Below are 24114 nucleotides of genomic sequence, written 5' to 3' on the forward strand. Positions count from 1 at the left end.
AATTGAGTTTTGAGATTGAGGGAGGGGAGGGGCTTGTAGGATGTGATGGTGTTGATTCAGATCAGTTTCAAGACTTCATCCCTCGCACTTTGTCCTTCCATCCCAAACCCCCAGTAGCCCCTCCCCCTGCTCTTCTACATGCTTTTCCTCCATCCACTCATCACCTGCTAGCCCAAGGGTGTATTACAGGCAGACTCAGTGGAGAGGAACGGGTTAAGGAGAGATCCCGGGCTGTCTAGTGCCCCCACCCATCCTACCCCCCCCCCCCCCCCCCCACACACACACACACACACACACTTCCATCTTCCTTTTGTGTGTGTGTGTGTGTGTTTGTGTGTGTGTGTGTTGAGGTTAAATGCTCTCTTTGTGGTGTGTGTGGCTGTGTGTCTGGAGGGATGGGGGTGTTGAGGAGGGGGGAGCAGATGGACAGCTTTTCTGCTTTCTATTGTATCATGTCCACGTCAATTCTCCCCTCTATCTCTTCATCCGTCCCTTCTTTCTCCACTTCATCTCTCTTCGTGTCACCTCTTTTTCCGTCGCTCTCTCTTTCCTACGCTTCCCGCTCTCGCTTGCTGTTGTCTTGTAGCAGATGGCAGCATGGGGCAGCAACAACAGAGCAGAAGCCAGAGTGTGAGCAGGGGATGGAGAGAGAAGAAGGGGGCTTTGGAAAGAGGAGGAGGGGGTCAGGCATATGGAGAGCCTGGTTAAGGGGCCCCTCTCACAGGGAGTGTGCATGTGCGTATGGTAGCACAGTGAATAGGAGAGGGGGAGATGCGGGATACAATAGATGCACATTAATATAGAGATTTGACTCTAATAGACAGGGAAAGGGAGAGGCAGCAGGATATTCATGTAGAGTGGCTAAGTGGCAGAAAAAAAATCACAATTTGAGCTGTCAGGGCAGTGCATTAGAAAAACAACTTTCAAAAATCGTTTTAAGCCTTTGTTTTCTTGGAAAAACCATATTATCAGGCTGTCATGCAAAAGCAACTGGAGTTTGGGTGAGCATGCTCTAGATCAGTGGTTCTCAAGCATTTTTCAATGATGTATTCTATGAAATATGTTACTGCCAAGTTCCCCCTAACCAGTACAAAGCACATTTGGATTAAAAAAAAAAACGATTTAAAACACAGTGTTCTGCCACCCGTGTTTGATTTATTTACCATTACAACGCCATTTGTAGTGGCATATACTGGTCTATTTTATTCAGCAACCACAGAAGAGACATCATGTAACTTCATCAATTTTATTTGTGGCTGCTATGCCATCTGTGACAAGACAACAGCAATGCACATACATATAAAAAGACATAAAGTGTTTTGTAAATGAGTCCATATAACACACTTTAGCAATAAGTTGCTACAATTAATTTGCTCTTATTTTGTAAAGAAAATCGGCTGTTCCTATCACTGCATTAAAAAGCAATAAATTACATTTGCTGCTAAATGCAAAAACACTGTTAACATCACACGTACCCCCTGAAGTGCCTTCACACACCTCATTTGAGACCTGTTAGACTTGACCTATCTGAAATAATACCAACATAGAACCCCAACAATATTTCAAATAATTTATAATGACCATTTCACCAATTTTCAGTGAGCTAAAACTTAATTTACGTTTGGAATAAAGGCTGGAAGGAGAAGAAAGAACATGTTTTGAAAAATAACCAATCGTAATGTGAACAATGCCTTGGAAAAACTTTTGTCCAGTAAAGCACTTCGTCAATTTTCTGAGAATCGTTATGAATTCATCAAACGCTTTAAAAAAAAGCATTCTCAGTTTGCAAATAAATCTGTTCAGCAGCAGACAGGTGCAAGACTAAAGGTAGGATTATGAAATAGAGGAAACCTAATCTGGACTTCCGTTAAGAGAGGCCGGTTTATAGGAAGTGCATGATATTTCACCGTGGACATTTATAACGATGTGCAGACGCCTGGTGTCAGGGGACAAACCCACACACACGCATAAATGGGATATGATGCTCTTCCCTTCTCTGTCTCCAGCTGACATCACACACATGCTGGACGTCCTCTCACACACAGCTCTTTGTCTGGGCATGCTGTGTGTGTTTTCAAGATGAATGCACGCGTTCTAACGGATTGGGTCCTGGGTCAACCACTGCATCAGTCTTTCAGACACACATGCCCGCGCACACATCCTTTGCTTTAGACAAATGCTCACACACGCACATCATGTTGAGGCCAGATTGCAGTTCGAGTGACTGTTTTCCTGGTTATCTGTCCAGTTCCCAGGACGCACCAAATGTGGCTCTTAATCCATTTCACTATCTGGGGAGAGAGATAAGCCAGAGCTTTTTTTTTTTTTTTTTTTCCAGGAGTGCAGCCCAGTCAGTGTGTTTTTGTTAGTGTTGTTGATGTACGTTCATGTGTGTGTGCACGTGTGCACTCATAGTGATGATAGACACGCACTTATCTTGTCTTGACAGTCCCCTCTGCTAGGTGGTCCCCCTGGCTGTGTACGTGTGTATGTTGCGGCTTGGTGGTCTCCCAGCAGTGTTTAGGATTATTATGTGTTAGTCAAGTGCATTCACAAGGAAATGAATGCTGCACACAGTGGCTGTGGCCAGTGTGTATGTGTGCGCACAAAATGGTTAGCCTTTTGATGTCAGCTCTTTATCCTTGGCTGAGATGGCGGTTGGTGACCTGAGGGACTTGATGAGCTCATAAAATAGCCTTGTGTGTGTCAGTTTTGTGCTTTCGCTTGAATCGAGCAACTCTGGGGTGATTTATGAATGTTTATGCTCATGAAATGATCGCCTCTAATACGGCCTGACCAAACATTCACATTTTTGGTGTCTGGTGTCATCTCGGGGAAAATGGCCAGCTTTTTATTTATTTATTTTTTTTATTGTGTCGTCAGTTTGAACTCTTTGAGAAAGCAAGAGCTGGGAATGTTTTAAGGGGCGGTTCTCTGTGGTTGAAGGGGGAAGGGATGTACGTATCGTGTGTGCGTGCATGTGTGTGTGTGCGCTGGGGAGGGGTAAGTGATTTAGCACCGCTGAAACACCAGCTGTCCATCTGTGCCTGACCCCCATACACACCCTGTACACACTTGAAACACACACCCAACACCCAAACTGACACACACGCACACACACACACATTATGTCTAACCTCTGATCTGCTTTTGGCCGACTCTCAAACCTGAAAAACTGTCCAGACAAACCACATTCTGTCCACCAGTCTCCCCCACCAAATCCACACACCACCAAGACGCCCACACTTTCATACACACCTTCATTAAGCTAAGCAAGATTGCGCACTAATCAGCTCTATTTTGATGCTGCTGCGGGTCTTCATGAATGACTCTGCAAGGTCACTCCCAGTGAGCACACACACATTGGGAGCCACAAAGGAATGCTGAAGAAGAAATGAACTGTGACCCTAATGGACATTCAAAAGTGGAGGTGATAGCTGGATTCCACATTTGTGAATGTGTGTGTGCGCGCAATGAATTGTTTGTTTGTGCGAGTGGGTCAGGGTTGAGACAACTGGAGTCTGGCCTTTGCTTTCTTTCCCTCGGGGCTGGATTTGCTTTTTGCGTGTGCATATGTGTGCGTGCATGAATGTGTGTGTGCACACTGACCATTTGGTTGGGACTGTAGCTAATTTCTCAATCAGGCACACAGGCACCGTCTTCTCAATGCATCCTGGAGGTCAAGCCCCTTTAATTCACTATTATGCCCAGTCCCAGCAGGTCGTTGTTGATCTTTAGGCAGATGTAGGTAGACCATAAAAAGCAGTCTAGATCAATGGTCATTGTAATGAAGACTTGTCCTTACTCAGCCTGCGAGAATAAATGTCTACAACTTCAATGAAAGTAATCATCCAACTTGTATTTTGGAGTAAAAAAAAAATAACAATATTGTCTCGTCAGTTGCATATAGCTGCATGATTATGGCCACGATTATTTTGGTCACTATTGAAAGCACTATTATTAAATCACCATTAATCATCATGTTTGGTCAAACATGTCAATTTACTGCCCCTTTTTTTAAAAACAGTATATTAACAAGGCTTCAAGGCAATATATAAACAGGCTCCAAGGTTTGATACTTACAAACATTAATAATAAACTAAAATAAAGTAAATAATGAAAACAAATTCACTAGACATGGCAAAAACTTGGCACACAGGGCAACACAGCTAACTTACTTGCTGAGAGCAAACCAATGGGAAAAAAAAGCCTACTTAGAACAAAGCACATTATTTACTTTTAAGCTAATTTTAATCAATTAGTAGTCAAAATGTCATTTTTGGCTCTGGTTGCATATTTTCAAACATTTGCATTACGCAATTGCTTGTGTGTGTGCGTGCACAAATACACGTTTGTGTGTCTGCATATCATGGTCAAGTGATTTTAGTGGTTTGAAGAGGTGGTCCATTAAGGATTTAGATGGGTATGGGTTAGTGTTGATCGAGAGTCAGGTGCAGTATTGACTTTCACTATATCTTGAAGCGTAAGTGTGTTTGTCAGTGAAATCTGATGGCCCCATCAGCTGCTTGAAACTCGCCTGTTAGAATATGGGTGTGTGTTTGTGTGTCAGTTTGGGGTGTCAAATGTGAAAGCATAAGAGGGTAGCGGCCATGTGTTGTCAAAAGCAAACTAGGTAACATTATATGGTCCATCTGTGGTCAATATACAGTATTAGATGATGTTAAATCAAATGCCAAATATGGCAAATATGATTCCTTGTCCTATAAAAGATTGAATGTGAACATTTTGACTCCCCTAACTAGATAGATAGATAGATAGATAGATAGATAGATAGATAGATAGATAGATAGATAGATAGGCACACACACACACACATTTTTTTTAAACTGCTGTTTTCCCGTAAGCGAGCAGTCTAAATTAGTAATATTCGTTTTTCATTTAAAGATGTCTTATATAAATAGTTCCTCAGAGATTCTCCAGTCCTCCCGTCACATCAGAAAATAGTTAGGGCTACAACAAATGATTATTTTAATAATTGATTATTTTGTTGCCTAATCAAAGAATTTAATGTAAAACAACAAAGGTGTTTTATTTACCATTCCTTTTAAAGCAAAACAGGGCTTTTTTTTTCGGTCAAAGTTGTTTTAGACAATGCAAAGAGTGCACACTTTTTTATGATTAGGTCACAGGTTTGATATTGGCAAAATTGTTCCACTCATTGTTTCAAAAATAAAAGCATGATGTTTCATTTTTAATCGAGACAATGATAATCAGTGTGTTTCATGAAGCACTGAAGAAATCTTATCTATTAATATTCATTATTGTTGAGAGGCTTAAAATCTGAAGATTTTGATCATTTTTGGTCTCTAAATGATGAATTGATAATCAAAAATAATGAGTTGTTGAAAATAATTAGCTATCAATTAATCATTCCACCTTGTCAAACATTTTTTTAAGTATTGACAATGGACAATGGTTTATTGACTATGAAATTCTCCCCACTGCCAAGTGCCCATCAAAGATGAATGGCATCAATCACATGAAAAAAAAAAGATTTATTTTAAGTCTCCAATTGTCTGTGCTCATGTCTCACTCTCACACAAAGTTTTGTGGAATCCCTTTCAGTAGGCCCTGTGTAATCCTACTAAACAAAAACATAATGTATCTGACTGAATGAGTATACAGTACTTGACATTAATGTAAGTCAACCCCCCCCCCCCCAACTTCCCTGTTGCTTTACTACAAGACTTTAAAAAATAATCCTTCAGTAGTCCAGTGTTTGTTTATGCTAGTTGTCTCCAAAGCATGAATATGGACATGAATAAATGATTGTAATTGTGTCTGTCTGTCCCTCTGTCTGTGTGTTCGTCCCTTGAGGCTGCTTAGACTAAACAAACAGCTGTTTCTATGAGGCAGGGAAGAGCCACTAGAGTCTTGTGTTTAGTGGCCCGTTTCAGAACACATACACTCACACGCACGCATACAAACACACACACGTTCCCAAATCCCCTGTGCTCCTCATCGTTTACCTGCTTTGCTCTGTTGGGTCTTTTGGCCCCTTGAGTTTTTGGCCCTCTTTATCTAGTTTCCCGACTTGGCTGCAATACTTGCTTGCTCTCAGACTGAGAGGAATGTCACTCCATGTGACCTCTCACCTACAACATGAAGGGGAGCCGTTCTAAAGGAGGGAATGAGGGGGCAGCTGCAGTCATGTGCCCAGCCTTGGAGGGAAAGACACACACTGTGCACAGGGCCAGGCGGTTAGCAAACTGGACGAACGGATTTTCCTTAAAATGCACAGAGGTGGCTGGAGATGGAAACATTCTAGATGATGCTGTGATCTCAGAGTGTGTGTGTGCGCGTGTGTGTATGCATACATGTATGCGCATCTGTGTGCGCAGACTTGTGCGTGTGCGTGTAGAAGCAAGTGGAGTGCAGCCCCACACAAAGCCGTTTATTGTTTGTGTGAGGGGGCCTGAGGGGAGGCGGGCAGCGTGATTGGTTAAGACTATTGTGTCTCACTTTGCCCATTCACTCTGTCACAGAGGATGTCATTACATTGGCTCTCTAACCCGCTGCCATTCCTACTGACAAGCTGGGGATCATCTAAGGACTTTTTTAGAGAGGAATTATCCTTGACATAATCAATTATAGCTCTTGTTAATTCAGCACAGCACGTTTTGAGCTCTGCCAGTGCTGCTCAGACCATGTCAGCTCCACAGCAGCACAGTATTTGAAAAAAAATAAAAATAGAATATAAAATATTTTGGGTCACTGAAAATAAACTTTAGGCAGAAGTTTATTACCATTATTTGTGTCCAGCTGTCTTTTCTTTCGCCTTCATGGAGGCTTTCTGTAGTTTTCTAAATCTTCAGTGACAGACCTCTTCTCCATAGGAAAAAAAAAATGTATCGACAGCAACATTTTTGTCCCACAATCGATCAAGAAAATGTGAAGTGGCCATTGCTAATTTTATAACAGATATTATACATTTTGTTGGGCCGTAAAGTGGACCATCAAATAAAACATTTCAAATGTTATTCAAATCAATATTGCATTTGTCGAATAAGGATTAAACAGACAAATCCACCCGGTTCTATCTATCTCAGGCGGCTACCATTTTGTCCCAGACTATCACCTGCTGTAGACTGAAATCACAGTCTTCATGAGATCAGCTCGTACCTGATTGCTGGTTTTGGTCCCATCACTTTTGCAAGGAGCATTATGATGTCAATTTCACTCCACAGCAGGTAGAAAAATTCAATATTAATCAGAAATTAACATGGGAACAAAAACATATATTAACCTATTTTGTTTGTCAACATTTTTTAACAAGCACCAGAAGAGCTATCCCCATAAAATATGTTTAAATAGGAACATGGCATAAATAGTTTTTCATAAATCCCTAATGTACATCATCCACTTTCGCCAAGTGGATTTCTGCAATCCACCAGTGGCCATGTGGCCGTTAACGCATTTAGTTCCTCAACTAACTCTTCAGGCTTTTGTTTTGCTAAAGTGGCATTAATCTTAGTGGGTATAGTTCCACCTGTTGCACATAAAATAGCATACAGATAGGAAAAAGGCAATGAGGTTACTCACAGCAAAATGTGCATATTATTTGCAAAATAGTTTAAAAATGCTGCTGTTTTTTTCCTTCTAAAGGTCAAAGCGCACACTCAGAAGTGTCTCAAACAAGACAGTGATGCATTGCATGAGAATAAGTAATCAGTTAGGTCAGCTTTGCCTTGGAGACCCCTGTTTGTCAGAGAGGAAGTGTTTAATCTCAGCACAGCTTCTGTCTTGAATTACCCATCATTCCACACAGGAAGTTCATTCCCTAGGATTTAGGGCAGCTCATTGGCTGTTAATTGTTTCCGTTTGCACAAAAGTCATATCATTGGGTGTTTGTACAAAAGTCATCTCATTGGTTGCAAGGCGTTCCTTTGCGCTGTGAGTGCAAAATTCTTTTAGATCGCCAAACACTTGCATTGATTTTGCTTCACCATAGATGAAGTGCTTGCGTGCGAGTGGCAGTACATGTTTACTTATACTCTGCGATGAACAAGTGCATGAATAGTTCCTTATTTCGGATCTCAGCATTGACTATGAAAGAAATAAATTGCTATCTATTGTTGGGCTTCTCACAAACCCTGCATGCATACGCCTGCACACACGTGCACGCTCACACACGTCATTAAATCTAATAGCAGGGATTAGATGTACACTTTGTGTAGCATGTAAATGTGTGCGTGATTAGTGCGCATGAGACAACCTCCAATTTGGTCTTAATGACACGCTGCAGTTCTGCCAATCACAGGCTTTTCTTTCGATTGACTCATTTCAGTGTGACAAGAAGAGCCGGGTGCTTTGTTGCTATCTTTAGGAGCAAGTCAATATGCAGTATTCCCGCTGTAAGTGTGGGAGGGAATATTTTATTGCAGACCCACTGCTGTGCATTAAATCTGGCTTCTGTTTTGCAGCAAGCTAAGGGACAAATTTACTCAAGATTGAACGTTGAAATAAGGAAAACAGGAAAGGCGAAGTGTGTGACGCCATATTTACAAAAATGTGAAGGTTGCACCAAAACACACATGAAGTATTTTTCTGCTGCAGAGCAGAACAGGTTTTGAATGGAGACGCATTTCCAAACTTTCCCATCTAACTTTCCCAGAAGATGCTTTGGCTGGCGCACAATCTCACCAGATCGGAGATAGTGAAGCTTTGTCTTGGGCCGCGGCGCAAACACGCATGCACGCGCATCCATGCAATTTTATGGCACTGCGCCCTGATCCCAGTGATCTTCTGTGTCCCACCTTGACACCACCAATTCCCCCACCCCAAACCTCTTTTCCTTCTCCTCCCTCTCTTCTCTACCCTACTGTGGGTCTCCTCGGGTGCATGAATGGCAGTCTTTATTCCCGGGAGAGCTGGTGGGAAGAACGAGAGAAGGGGAAATTGGGGGGCAGTGCGTGTGTGCGTGTTTGGGTGTGTGTGCGTGAGGGGAAGGGGGGAGCATTCTGTGAGAGTGACCGTAAGATCAACACAGTGCCAAAGCCCTCTCTCTCTATCACATTTCCCTCCTTTTCTTTGCACTCACCCCTCCTGCCTCCCCAGTCAGTTTTTAAGTGCCGCGGATACAAAGCTGTGTTAGAATTCATGGTGTTTGTTTGCAGAGGGGCTCCGTGTGTGTGCGTGCGTGTGCGTGTAGCTGTCAGAAACACAGATCACAGGGAAACGGCACTCTGAATGGAGTTTGAGAGAGGTGGGGGGTTTTGGGGGTGGGGTGGCAGAGAAGAGGAGGTGGTGGTAGTTCCCACAGGGAAAGAGTGGTCAGATCCAGAAAAGAGAGAAGCGAGTAAGAAAAGAAGGGATGAGATGAAAGGAGGGGGGTGGGGCTCAAGGCCACTTGGGTAGTGGGAGACAACGGTGTGTTGTGTGTGTATGGGGGGGGGGGGCAGTGGGGGATAATATCCTGATAAGGTGTCAGTGGGAACAAATTGCAAATGTTCAGGCAAACTCTTGCTTTTCTGCTGGTCCTCATCCTCCCTCCCTCTCATTCTTTCACTAACCCCCACCCCTCTTCTATTTTACCCCTTTTCTGTGCCCCCCCCCCCCCCCCTCTCTCTCTCTCTCTCCTCTTTGTGTGTCTGTCTGGACAGCTGCCCAGTTCCATACACAGGAAAAAATGAAACACTCTAACCACCGGGCATGCTGCCAAATAAAGGGCTGCGAAAAACTATTTGAAGGGCGGCGTGTTTGTGTGTCTGTGTGAGTGTGTGTGGCTTGCCCCTGTGTATACGTGTGCATGTGTGTGCTTAGTCGTGAGATCTGGGTGTGCCCGTTCACTAGGGTGTTCTTTCCCAGTATGCATTAGTGCAGTCAGGGTTGCTCTACGTGAGGCAAAAGTTCCACTTGTGAGTTTATACAAGAGTGGAAATTTAAAGAAACTGCAGGATAGGCTGCTACAGAGCAAAATGGAGCGCAGCTTCTTTATTCTGAACATCCACAGCTCTCTTCACCTGCTGTGTTTCCTTCACACGTCTTTCAAGAGACTATATGCTGACTCAAGAGACTCATCGGCTCTCACTTGGGCGATTGCAGCTTTTAGTCACTTATTATCCATGACCTCCTCCACTGCGCTCTGATGGTTACATCACCAGTGGGAGGGAATTTGCACACTTCCATATCTGTCTTTAGCATTTGGGTGGTAAACTGCCTTTGTGAGACCAGCGCATGTTGTTGCAGTGTTGACCCAGAGGAAGACGTGTGAGGAAAAAGGTTGTTGACCTAGCTGAGGAGTATGACCCTTAACCTCTCAACACAGGGCTTCAATCCTCAAGGGAAAGTGCTGTGTAATGCAAGATCACATCAAATAAGTTTGTTTTCGGTGTGGTCTTAGCATTATAGTGAATACATATTATGTCAATCTGGCAGTGTGGAAGTGGTCGAAACTTCAGTCATGCCTTCGGATTGCTGTGCCGTTGCCTAAGCTGCTGCCTCCTGCTGCAGGCCAGAGGTATTGCGGTTACCTCACAAGGCAAATTTCAAAACAAGAGCATGCTGAGAGGGCAGGCCTCTACCAAGGCTTCAACTGATTTAGGACCGGATAAGATAAAAGGAGGTGGGGGGATTCAAAAGAACGAAAAGTGCATAGAACCTACACAATGACTAGATGGACACCACGTTTCCTGGTTACTATTTTGAAGAACTTGTTCACTTAATTAATTGATGTAACTGCTGAAGCTAGCCAGCTCTTCAAAAACGCCTTCTAACGAGCAAGCAACAAGAGATACCAAAACAACACGGGATATTGGTGTGCACAGTGCATCGGGCTCGCTATGAAAGCATTTTTGATGGTGGAAGGCAGTGGATTTCGCTGGCTAACTGACACCCTTGACCGCGGTATGAGATCCCGTCACAACATCAACTTAGTCGCACAGTAGTTTACGCACTTTACAAGAAAACCAAAGCGGAGGTCATTGATGCCATGAAAGATGCAAGTAGTCATTTTCTTGCTGCTATTTTAAAAGTCCACCTTTTCATCCCTGCGACATCAGTTGGCAGTGAGCGTGTGCTTTTCACAGAAGTTACAATAGTTACTTCCCTAAGAGTACAGTTGGACCCTGACAATGTGGACATGCTTTTATTTCTAAAAAAGAACATGGCCATTTGAAATTAGGCAAATATTTGTTTGCTGCACCACGGATGTTGTCGTGCCCAGAAGTAAAATCACTATTGTAGTTAGTATTTAAATGAATGTTTCTTATTTGAATGTTTGGAACTTTAAACATTTTTTTTTCATGTTCAACTCTGAGAGAGCTCAGCTGCAACTTTTCTTAAAGCAGCATCTGAAAAGGAAGCATTTTATTTTGTTCATGTTCAACTATTTTGATATCTCAGCTGCATCATTTGTGAGTGCCAGCAAGCTTTGAAACATTTTGCCCAGTTTTCAGAAATGTAATCCGAACATGGAAAGCTAGAGTAAGCTGTAAATATGTAGCGATGTAGGTTGTCATTGATAAGAATCTGGAGGATGCACAAAAAACAAAATGCCAACAAAAAGTAGATACACACAAAAGTTGTTGTTTTTTTCTCCAGGGCTGATAAGATGTCAATTATTAGTAGTGAAGGAGTCTTGATAACATTCACTTGCAGTGACAGGGAAAATATTGGCGAGAATTTAATTGCAGACTCTAACACAGGTAGAGAACTCCAGATCCTTGAGAGACATATTCTGCCTGTTCTTAGGGTCTCCTTCTGTCTTCATACCTGATTCAAATCAGCTCATAAGGAAGCGCTTTGGAAATCTGATAAGGTTTTATTTGAGTCAGGTGTGTTGTTTAGCGAGAAATTGAAAACAGGCAGGGTATGGCTCCCAAGAAACTGATCATACCCGTGCTTTTACGCATAACTGTGATGAAATATGTTTAAGACTATTTTTATTGAGCAACTTTCAGGATTGCAGAATGGAGATTTTCTTTTTTCATTCTTTTTTTTAAAGCACTTTCTAGTCATCTTTGCGGGTGGCACAGTAAAGAGGTGTTAGCACATCTGCTTCACAATCTGCTGCAATTTCAACTTGCGCCTGCCTTTCTACAGGGAGTTTGCATGCTCTCCCCATGCCTGTGTGGTCTTCTTTGATGACAAATCACTCCTTGGCCTTGTCTACATGTAATTGGCTTAGTTAAACCTGCATAGTATCCCCCTCATCGTTGTTGTTTATTTAAAGAAATCTATACCAATCCAGCACAGTGCGGTTTCATTCACCTACAAGCATTCCAAGGCGCTAGACGGCAGCAGTGTCCCCAAATTCTGTCCAATCAGAAAGAACTTGGCCTCTGATGTCACCAGTATCTGTGTCTTTGGAGGGAAAAAGAGTAGCGCGATGACGCAAAACTCCGGTTGAAGCTGGTTACATGCAACCACGAAACCGGAGGCTTGGGCAAATCTCCACTTTGGTTGGAGGTTTCGAAACATTCGGTTTTGGTGGGGAAAAAAAAAAAAGCCCGGCCACGTATAGCAAATAGGACAAATTGAAGACATTTACTGCCAGTATGCAAGAACAAGGCCTTAGTTTAAAATCGGTATTTCGTTGACACGAGGGTTTTACATGATGATAGCAAAAAACTTTTTAACTCAAATAATCTCCTCAACTCACCTTGGCACCAAAATTTCCCGAGATGCCGTGACTTAATGAATGCCAAACCATGAATATATGAGGATCCACTGTTATTTGGCATAGGATACGCTCCATTTCTATCTGCAGAACCGTCCAAGCAAATCAACACTGTGACATTACAACTTGGCCTGCAATACAGTGACATAACGCCTTTGTGATAGTTTCACCAGAAACTGTGTGGTCATACATTTCAATTCATTTCATCATTTTCAATGCATGGTAGTTGATTGCTCACATGGCAATAGTCCTTGCAGCTGCCAGACCCACACAACTATTCACAGGTATTTGTGTGACTATCAGAGTGTGTTTTCTCTGGAAATGAATCACGCATTGTTTGTGACATAGAGGAAAGGGTAGAGGCAAGGAAGCTATGAACAAAAAGCTGAACTGGTGCCCATAAATCTACCTCAACAGGAGGGGGGTGGGGGGTGGGGGGTGGGGGGTGTCCTTCTTGTATTTCTCTCCCCTCTCACTGGGAAGAACAAGATCTATGCGGGCTGTCTTTATTATCGGTCTGTGGCCACTTTGCGGTTCGTGGGGAAAATGTGTTTTGTTAGCATGTTTACGTTTGTATGTGTGCACATGCTAGTATCCATTTAACTAAGGCCATCTTTGTGTTGCTTTGTACCTCTTGGCCTACATTACACTACAGCAGTAAGTAAAATGAGACTGTGGGTATGTACGTATCAGATGCTCATCACCTTATAGTCCATCGACCCCCAGGGTTAACAGTACATTACCATCCAAAAATATTGAAATAGCGAGGGTCCTAACTCTATTCCTTCTGTCGGCTGATCACATTTTGTATGCTGATCACATTTGAGTCAAAAGGTGAATACAAGACAAGAGATCAACATTTTATTACCATTTTAAAAGTGTAAAATACAGTTATTTACATATAGAGGTACAACTAACATTAAGACCAGAAAGCTGTCTGGGTCAAAAGCATGCGTGTCAAAGAGAGAATGGAAAATCCATTAGGGCCATTAGATAAACATTGGCCATAGCCAATACAACCATTTGGAATGTGCTGAAGACTAAAGAAACCACTGTTTTCTTGAGTGAGAGACATAAAATTACTAGATGAAGGAAAACAGCAGCAGTTGATGACAGAAACATAGTGAAGTAGCTGTGAGGAAGTCCAAAAACAACTGTTAGTGACATCAAGCAACAATCTCCTGAGAGCAGGCGTGAAGGTATCCAACGCTTCTCTTTGCAGAAGACTTCAACACCAGAACATAGTCATGATGCAAACTACTCATTAACAAGAAGTATAGGAAGGCCGGGCTGGAATTTGCTAAAAAAAAAATACAGAAATTAACTCGAAATGATTTGGGGACAAACCAAGCCAGGCTGGCATTTGCTGAAAAATACAGAAATGAACTGGAAATGATTTGGGGACAAACTGTTATTTGAGAAAACAAAAAGACATAAATTACCAAACCCGCTGAAAGGCAACTCCATTTAACGGGCTCAGCTCTGTCCCTCCACATATACTGTGAAACATAGTAGAGGTAAAGTCATGTTTGGGTTTAAGACTAAGCCTAGTTCACAAATCCTAATAAATTGATAAAAAGAAAACATTTATTATTGAAACAACATAAAAGTGAAAATGCTTAAAAAACAAACAAACTGAAGCTTCATCTTACAATAATACTACTAAAAAGAAATATAATCAATAAAATGTAAATTAAATATAATATACATCTACGTGTATATGTAGATATGCATGTATATATGTATATACTGTATGTATGTATGTATGTATTTCTGTACAGTATATAATACGTAATGTAGAAAGGTCAGTCGTTTGAGAATAATAGTTTATTGCACAACAACTTGTGACTTTTTATCTTGTGATCGACAAATACTCCATGCATTGGGAAAACTGAAATACTAAGAAGAAGCATAATAATCGTCATTGGTGAGTTAACAACACATGATGACAGCAACAACATGGAAGCATTAACTTTTTATTGTCAGACAAAAATATTTTCAGTCTACAGCAAAAATGCAGAAATCATGTTCCAATGCTTGGATTGGATTAGGGTTAAAAGGAGAATGACTGCTTCTGCATCAAAGTACTTGCTGAATGCATATGTGCACCCAAACGCTCTCGCATTATTAATCATTCATATTGCTCAGTATTTGCGTGAGTATGTGTTCTCATGCTTGCATGTTGTGTTAATCAGCTATCAAATGCTCAGAGTATGGGCCATAATAAACAGCCTCTGCAGCAAGCATGCGAGTACAAACCGAGTGTCGCTTCCCTTAGAGGGAAGGGGGGTAAAACCACACACTGGCAAGCTCAAATACAGAAAATAAGCACTTTCTCCTCGAGTAAGTACTTTGTGATGACTGTATTATATATTCCGAGTTGGCTGTGTGCGCATATCTGTCTGCTAAGAAGCTAATTATCTGGCTAGATACTGAAGCTTCTTGATTAAAATCGATGCTCCGGCTGCGCACATGTTCGTGTTTGTAAATGATGGAGCAAAGGAAACCGTAAACTTGTGCATCTATCGTGCGCGTGCTCTAGCGTGCCAATGTGTACATGCCGAGAGGCTCGCCTGTGGTTAGGTTACATCTCCCTGCAGCGCAGCAGAGCAGTGTTTTGTTGCGTCATACTGAGTCTGTTAATAACAGGCTAAACCACAAAGGCCGTCCGCTGCTCCGTTACTCATCTTACAGCAGACACTGATCATGCGGCCATGACACCTTAAGCTGTGTATTGTTGTATAACGCAGCATGCCAAACCTTTTCATTCCCAGTTTCAAGTTGTGAAAGTCCTCTAGATGTGGATTTTAAAGCAGACTGAAATTTAAGGCTGACCGCCTTCTCATCCAAGACGCTCGTCATCTTTTTGTTTGTTCTGTCTTCAAAACAAAGATCACACACTGCAAAAAATGACGGACCCAAAAAAAAGTTGGCATATTTTCTTGTTTTAGCAGATCTGCCAATGGAGTAAGGAGTTTTTTCTTGGCAAAATAACCGATTCAAGACTTTTCATAATGGTGTGAAGAACCATCAAAGTGCAAAAACAATTTAAGCAAGTTGCAAATCAGATTTAAGCAAATACGTCTGAAAGGCCAACTGTTTGCTCATTATTCTGATTTTAAGTGGACTTGCACTGATGTACCATTTTTGAGTTTTTGGATCACAATGGTGTTGGGATTGAACCTGCCTGCATTCTTGGTTGACACGATGCATTTTCTTAAATCATTAATTATAATATTTTTCTTAAAGTTACACCTATGTAAAATTGTAATTTTAGAATTAACCCCAAACTTTCTAATGACTGTATTAATAACAATGACTACAATGCAGTAGATTCAAGTCGACATAACTCTAATATGTATTTTCACTTAAATTACAGGAAAACATAGGTGTCTTGCTGTAAATGATTAAAACTATACTCATGAGGAAGTCCTGTCTTACAATAAGATGTATTTTTTTTTATCATTTCCCTAAACTAAAAAAATGGCCTTGGTCTTAAGTAAAAGAGCATTCAAAATGTTCTTGTTACCCTGTTATGAGAAAAAATATGAATCTCTTGAGCAAAAAAAAAAATCAATAATAAAATGCTAGACTTAATACCATGACATAAGCATAATTTTTTTAAGAATGTTTTTGCTACACACAATAGGTTTAAACAGAAAATAGAATATAATATATAATAAGAATATAATAAGAATATTTTTCTTATTATACGCCTTTTTGGCGGCTCGGTGACGTAGTGGTTAGCACGTCTGCATCACAGCTCAGGGTCCCGATTTCAAATCCACCTCTTTTTGGCCTTCCTGTGTAGAGTTTGCATGCCTCATCTTGTGTTTGTTAGTGTTCCATGTTACAAGAAGAAACATTGAAGCCTGGCTCCAAAAAAGTTAAGCTTGTGTGTTTATTGTATTTAAAGATCGATTTGAATTCTTTGACAGTGCTTTCGGTTGTTTTTGGTAGAATATTTCTAGCAAGTTTTTAGTCATAGCTCCCTACCATTTTCATCCACAGCTCTGTTTGTTGTATTCGCCTGTCCAGATGAATTTAGACTTTGTTGTGTCATTGGCTGGATGGCTGTTTCAAATTGTGTATCATATAATCGATAAGTCTCTACAGGTGATGATTTTGTAATTTGTAGCGAAAGTTGGAGCCACTGTTGGGTCTTTAGATTTTGGGGCTACTGCAAAATGCACTGCAATATTGTTCTTTGCTAAAACAAACATAGCAGGACATCCTTCTTACAGAAACCATGATGGCAGCAGCAATATAAACATTTTGTCTGAAGAAAAATGCCAATCAAAGCAGGCAGAAAAAAATTACAGAATGATAACCCAAACAAAACTTATACAAAAATTGCTTAGTTAAACATGTGATCTTCAAATGCTGTTTAAAAATGTTAATGTAATTTAAGTGAATCCCAAAAATAGATTTTAAACGTAACATTTCTTTTTTTATTACTTAAAATTTCTCTAACAAAATAGAAAAAAATCTTTCAACTGGCTAGCAAAACATCCATTAAATTTTCAGTTTCATACATTTATAATAGATTTTTGAGAAATAATTGCCATTCGCTCTGAAATGAGAGCTCTACGATAAACTCATCAAATTTTAAGCAATCTTTCTTCAGTAAGGTGCAGTACATAGAACACGTCTGCACAACCAACAAAATGTGGCTGAAAATACACAGCACACTAATTTGAATCAGCAGCAAATTCACTGATTCACTGTTAAGCAAAATGAATGTCCCGTCTTGCCAGATGAATGAATATGAGTCCTTGCTTTAACAAACAGCAATGAAAACAGGACCCCCTCGGTGGAGGTAGTAATGATGAGGATAAAATAACTATAGGTGTGCATGCTTCACGGGAAAGGGCAGTCAAGGACACAGCTGAGTTCCACAACTGGCTTTTACACACTGTGTGCTGTCAGACTTCACCCCCCCTTCATAACCCAACTCTCGCAGCATGCAACATCCTTGCCACAGGAATTTAATTGCTCTGTAAACAAGCCTTTTGTTTGGTCTGCTCATGCACACAGGCTGTAATAAAAGCCTCAGTGAGGCCGCCCTGTAGTGAAAAAGAAGAATCTCAGAGCACAACAAGTCAATGACACAATAATACGTACTCACAATATGTGAACTGAATGTCCTTATCTTGTTGTGGAGCCTAATCTTCTGAAGAGGGGAAATTGTTATTGTTAAATGGTCACTTATCGTTATCACATCCCTTTTTATTTCCATCCCTCCTCTGCTGCGTGACGTTGTTATGATGAATGTTGCAACCACTCATTGTTTCTTTTCTGGTTTCCACAGACATACGAGCGTCAATTCAGGATGCCTGAGCAGAGAGAAGGAGGCCTATTGCAGCTACTGGGAGATCCCTCTCCACCCAAGCACCAGCCTCGCAACACTCTCCTTCCTGCACCCACTCTCTCCCCTGTGCAAGCACTACAGCACACCCCCACGCAACAATTCCAGCATGTTCAGCAGCATCAAGCCAGCCCAGACTGGCTTACGTTCAGAGCTTCTCCAGCCAACCCTACAGATTCTGACTCAGCCATGGAATTAATGGGAGCCAGTAGGAGTGCAAATTCCCTAATGGATTCCAATGCACCTTTTTCACGAACTGTGACTCAAAGCCACTCTCCACAGAGATCTTTGACTCCAGACCTTCAGTTGCCAGTCGTGACCGATGCCAGTATTCTCAACCTCACCTCTCTCAGCAGGTATTTGCCTTATATATCCCCAACCTGTACGCGTAACGAAGCAGCAAAGGGGTGACGTCAGATCAATCTGATTCGACTAATTCGATTAGGCATCGTTCACACATGAATACCTTTTAATTTTCTTGCGGAAAAAGTCTTGAGATGGTTGGAAGGAGTCATTCTGAAAGAGACACGTTTTTATTTTATTTACTCATGCATGTATTGTATTTATTGGGTTTAGATTTGGATTTTACAGTCACACTTTTACTAAGCGTGATAAAACCCAATGGACGTATAATAGCTTTCCTCTAAATGCTTGGCTCATACTATTCAAAAATAATGAGAGCATGGTTAATGCAATGTCATTTTGTTTGCATGACTGTGATTGATGTCTTAATGTCACGATAATCCCATTTTCTGCCGTAATCCTATTCATTGTACAGCGGAGCATGAAAAAGTGTTTCTCCTGCAAATTTTCTCATTGGTACTGTTCTATGTTCTTTACTCAGAGGGAAAGGTTTGCAGGAAGTTAATGAACAGCTCTTTGGGAACATCAAGAGGAAGTATGGCAGGAAGGACTCCCAGAAGATGCTCTCTAATCCTCATAGTGCTGACACGCTGTGGGGAAGACAGTCCGAAAAAGAAACAGGAAGCCCATTTAGTTCAGAAGACAGGCAGCGCTACAGACAAGAAGAGACAGCTGAGCAGTTTCATGAAGAAAGAGAGCAAAGAAGGAAGGATGAAAGGGAGCGAACAATTACTGCGAGGAGAGGGGATGAAGAGGACAGAGGGACATCCATGCTGACAGAGGATGGAAAAGGAAGAAAGAGGCGGAGAAAGCCCTCTTTAGATGAGTCCTTTTCTGTTGAGGAGCAATCCCTGCAGCGGCAAGACTCTAACACTGCAGAGAAGTACCAGCATAAACCTCCAGAACCCAAAGTTGCACATAAGCCGGAGAGTCACAAAATCGATTCCAGACTCGCAAGTCAGAGTGAGCTCAATGCTGACAGCACAGAGAAAACCGAACGGCTGGACAAAAGTGACAAAAGAGAAAAGGAAGAAAGAGTAGACAGGGTGGAAAAAGCTGAATCTGTAAGGTGTGGGACTGATCCAGAATCAACATTTAGTGTGAACAGAATGAAAAAGAACCCGATGGGCCGTCCTAAGAACAGTACCGATACCCATAAACAAAGAGATCTTGCCCTTAACGTCAGCAAACCAAACTTCCCCATATGCCCCAGACTCCCGAGCCCAAACCCCAACCCGAGCCCTAAGGGAAGCATAAGTCCAAGCCTAAGCCCCAAACCTAGGCCGAACTTTAGCCCCAGTCCCAGACCAAGGGCAGGCTTGAGTCCCAGCCCAAGCCACAGCATCATCTCTGCGGTCAGCTCGAGATCAAGCAAGACTAAGGACAGATGGTCATACCTGAAAGCAAAAAGTCAAAACAGCATCACTTCACCCCAGAGAGACAACTGCAGTAGTCCATCAATTGTATTTGACCCACCGTCGGCTTTCCCTATCACGCCTTCTAGTCCACTCTATACAAATACTGACAGCCTGACCGTCCACATGCCCGTCAAAAGAAAACGAGGACGCCCCAAAAAACAACCTCTTCTTACTGTCGAAACCATCCATGAGGGAACATCCAACTCGCCTCCGAGCCCTCTAGCACAAGAGTCCTCTGCCGGGCCCAACCGCAGAACGAAGACTAATCCACCAAACACAGGAATTAATACATTACAACAAATGGTGTCAACGCCAACCAGCTCCAAATCCAGTGGTCAAAAAGTAAAATTTGGCAGGAGCAATTCAAAGCCAGTAAATAAGGTCAAGCTTGGAAAGATGCAAAGCATCCTGAATGAGATCCTGTCAAGTTCTACTAAGAACAGCTCTTTGAAATCTCCTTCCGCACCTGTTACCTCTGCTATGAATGCCATGGCATCAACCATTGAGGCTCGGCTGGGAAAACAGATCAACGTCAGCAAGCGAGGAACCATCTACATCGGGAAAAAGAGAGGCCGTAAACCCCGAGCTGAAACACAAGGCTCTAACCCTCTGAAAATTGTCAAGGACAAGCCCGCCGTGACATCCAGTCTCTTTGAGAGCCCTGCCACCACTTCCTCTCCCAGCTCCAGCGCTCCATCAATGAGAACCAGCCATTCTGATGCCACTATGCCTAGTCTGCAGCCAATCACAGCCTTGCCCCCAAAACCTTTAGCTCGAGGATTTCTCTCCGGGGGATGGAAATTGTCACCTCCGCGCCTTCTGGCTAATTCCCCCTCCCAGCTTTCAGAAGGTGCATCAGTGAAGGAGGTCACCTTGTCGCCCATCAGTGAATCTCACAGTGAGGAAACTATTCCCAGTGACAGTGGGATTGGGACTGACAACAACAGCACTTCGGATCAAACGGAGAAAGGCTCCGCCTCTCGGCGCAGGTGGGACACTGTTTCGTACCTAGCAAACAAATACATTGTGGTGCTGTTGTTCAATGATGTGCTACCTTTCTCCAGGTATTCTTTTGATCTGTGCGGGTTTGAAGCTGTGGAGGCTGTCGCTTTAGACGTGTCTGCCAGAGGAAACAGAGCTCGAAGTGAACGACAAACTGCTGTGGACAACTTCTTCTCTCAGCAGGAGAAGAAGCAAAAACATAATCGGCGTAAGAGGAAGTGTCTTCAAAGCCGGGATCATCTTCACTTTCTGTCTGAACTCGAAGAGGTCGGCCACATATTTTATTACTGTATTTTTTTTACCTTACGGCTCACTTAAGTTCTAAAAATACTCTCACAAATCGACAGCATACTTTGGAATCCGGCGGGCTTCAACTATGTGTGGATCTTAGCATTTCAGATTGTCGTCACTACTTCAAATTCCATTCTATTACTTTGGCTTCCTCATTCTCGTCCACATCTAAACACTAGCTTGCGTCTTGGTTTTCATCATAACGGAACTAAGGGCGCTTTCGGAAATAAGTTTGAAACTCACAGCGTTGTTGAAATGTGCTGTTCGGAAATTCCGTGTGCACCAAAAACTGAGTACCGATTCCCTCCTACTGAGGACACGGCATCGGTCCGTCAGACAGTCCAGATGGAAACGGTTCAAACATGAGCTGTTTACTGGTTTCGAACACAGGCTTTGTTCAGTAATTAACATGGGTGAAGCACATTCTGGCACTCTGAACACACCACTCTCAAAGTTATTCATGTGTCCTCCTCCGAGACTAATGGGTTATGTAGACCTACTAGCTTAATGCTGCGCTCGGACAGGACCTAAGCTAAATGTTTCTGGCTGCACGTTTCCAATAGAGGTATGCCGAAAAAAACGGATTCACTAAAGAGTCCAGATTCTCATTTACTACAATTTTGAATGGATATAAATGTCCCAACAGCAACTTCACATTACATACCAGCAGCATGCTGCAAAGGCCAACTTGAAAATAAACACACTAAATAATAACCCTAACCCTAACCCTTTGGGGATGGCCTTCACTGAGGTGATTGCTACAAGCTAGCTTTCCTCACCACTCATTTTTTTTCACGTTTCCACCAACATCAACCCTCTATTAAGAAGTCATAGTCACAATCAATGATTAACGGTGCAAAGAAATCAGTCAATTACGCTGTCATCGTATTATTTGGCACAAAGCTCCAGCAATACCACTTGGTGCTAACTCTGTAAAAGAGCTGACATATATCAAGAAGAATGATGAGTGAAATTACTTAATTGCAATAAATGGTCCATTGAGTCATATTTACACGACCTAATCAAATAACAAGGCTTCCGTCGTCCATTCTAGCGGTTGGTATAAAATGATTCAAAATAAAGAATAGAGTGGCAGTTTTTGTGGAAAAAGGCACTTTCCTTATGATTCTAAATTCAACTTTTTGGAGCTTTTAATCATGTTACAATTTGAAATTTTCAGCCTACACTTCCCCAGTGTGATTTTCCTTAATTGGTGCATTTGGTGAAGAATTACTTGCTTATACAGCGCTCTCAGCACCGCCCCCCACTCAAGCAGATAAAAATGGCTTGCCAGAGGTACAATGACTTTGAAATGGTCCAGGTAGGCTCTTGTAGCGTCTCTACGCCACCCCAGTACCATCTGTGCAGCATAAAAACATATTCCCGAGCAGCTGAGCCTATTTTTAGTTTCAATTTTACATCAGAGTTGGGGAGAAGAGATTTTTCATAAAGTCGGCCAAGTAAACAATGGTTCACTCATTACTTAAATATTTTTAGTGTAGACCATGTTGAAGTGGTGAAAATGTGTGCTTGGGAGCACACGGCTTAACATCCAATAGGCGTTTGTGAACATCATCATTTCACGGAGGACTGAGTTGTGCAACTCGCCAATGCAAGAGTGGATTTGTCATAAAACTACAGACCAAAGCTGGCACATTTTGCACAATTGCCTCCGATGGTGAGGCCGTAGCTATAAGTACACGGTGGCTTCATTGTATAGAAATGAAGCGTGTACATTGGATGAATTTATACAGCGCGTTAAAGTTGAACAAAGACTGCGACTCGATGGGGTATTTTTCTTCTGTGACTATCTTTTTAGGTTTCTGGATATGAAGTACTGTCCACATCTAATTTTGAATTTCTTAACATTTTGAAATCGCTGTTACACATATAAGTTTACATATCACAAGGTTATGTTAGTTTTTTTTCTTTGCTATTGCTTCGTGGCTGGTTGGCTTCAGAACATCATCACGAAGTGGGCGCGGCAGCCACACAATGAGCGCCTAGGTTTCGGTCAACAAGATGTTTCACTTCCAAGTTAGAAATCAGTCGCTCCCAAACTCATTTTTCTTAAGATATTAAAAGGCCAATGTGCCAAAGGTGTGATTTCATCATTCATGCATAGATTTACTGTGAAAAGTTTAAAATACTGTGATAAAGTTTCTTTAATAAAAGTAAAACAGTGGCCCTTAGTCTCTTTTTGTCATTTTGTCTTGCAAAGCAAGCTGGAGTAGATAATGATGATTCTTTGCGCATATATGGATTGAAACAGAAATAATTGTCAGTCAAATCATTTTCAGTCAAAAATCCTTTTAATCGAAAACCCACTCTGAATCGAATCTTAGTCTCAAAACTTAGAATCGAATTAAATCGTGAGAGGGTGAAAGACCACCCTTATTTCCCTGTGTTGGAATGATGAACAATCTCTGTGGCACCATGAGTTGAATTCCTTTCAATTTACCTTCACATTTACATTTCTGTTCTCGTTCTCATGAGCTTCTAATCGTTAGATGGCGCTCATGTTTTTGTCATACCGGAACTAGGCCTATCCTCTGCTTCTGTGTATGATATCCATCCATTCATCCATTATCTATAGACGGTTATCCTCACAAGGGCTGCAGGCTTACTGGTGCCTATCCCGGTTGATTTTGGCCACAAGGGCACGAGGCAAGGGGACACCCTGAGCTGGTTGCCGGCCAATTGAAGGGCACACAGAGACGAACAACTATCCACACTCCCAATCATACCTAAGGACAATTTAGTATGTCCGATACACCTGCCATGCATGTTTTTGGAGTGTGGGATAAAGCCGAAGTGGTAAATGTTAGGGTTAGGGTAGAACCCATTCAGGCTCGGGGAAAACATGCAAACTTCACACTGTAAGGGTAGAGCCAGCTGGAATCAAACTCTGGTCCCTTAATTGTGAGGTGGACGTGCTAACCAGTGCTCCACCGAGCCACCTGTTCTGTGTATAATTATCTTGGAAGATGTTACCTGCTAGTTTCCAATGTTCCTAGTTTCATAATGTGGTG

The 24114-nt window shown here is 42.0% G+C and overlaps 1 protein-coding gene across 1 annotated transcript in view; it reads left to right on the top strand.

The window, feature by feature from the left end:
* Positions 1-24114, top strand: part of setbp1 (SET binding protein 1) — a 46486-nt gene that overhangs the window by 15213 nt on the left and 7159 nt on the right. The window contains exons 3-5 of the mRNA XM_088434097.1: positions 17952-18364; positions 18853-20778; positions 20854-21058. Coding sequence (XP_088290223.1) covers positions 17952-18364; positions 18853-20778; positions 20854-21058 — 2544 coding nt within the window. The remainder of the gene's footprint in view (positions 1-17951; positions 18365-18852; positions 20779-20853; positions 21059-24114) is intronic.

This window comes from Hippichthys cyanospilos, chromosome 1 (assembly GCF_059441005.1).
Source record: "Hippichthys cyanospilos isolate Australia breed blue-spotted pipefish chromosome 1, RoL_Hcya_1.0, whole genome shotgun sequence".
Taxonomy (NCBI): domain Eukaryota; kingdom Metazoa; phylum Chordata; class Actinopteri; order Syngnathiformes; family Syngnathidae; genus Hippichthys; species Hippichthys cyanospilos.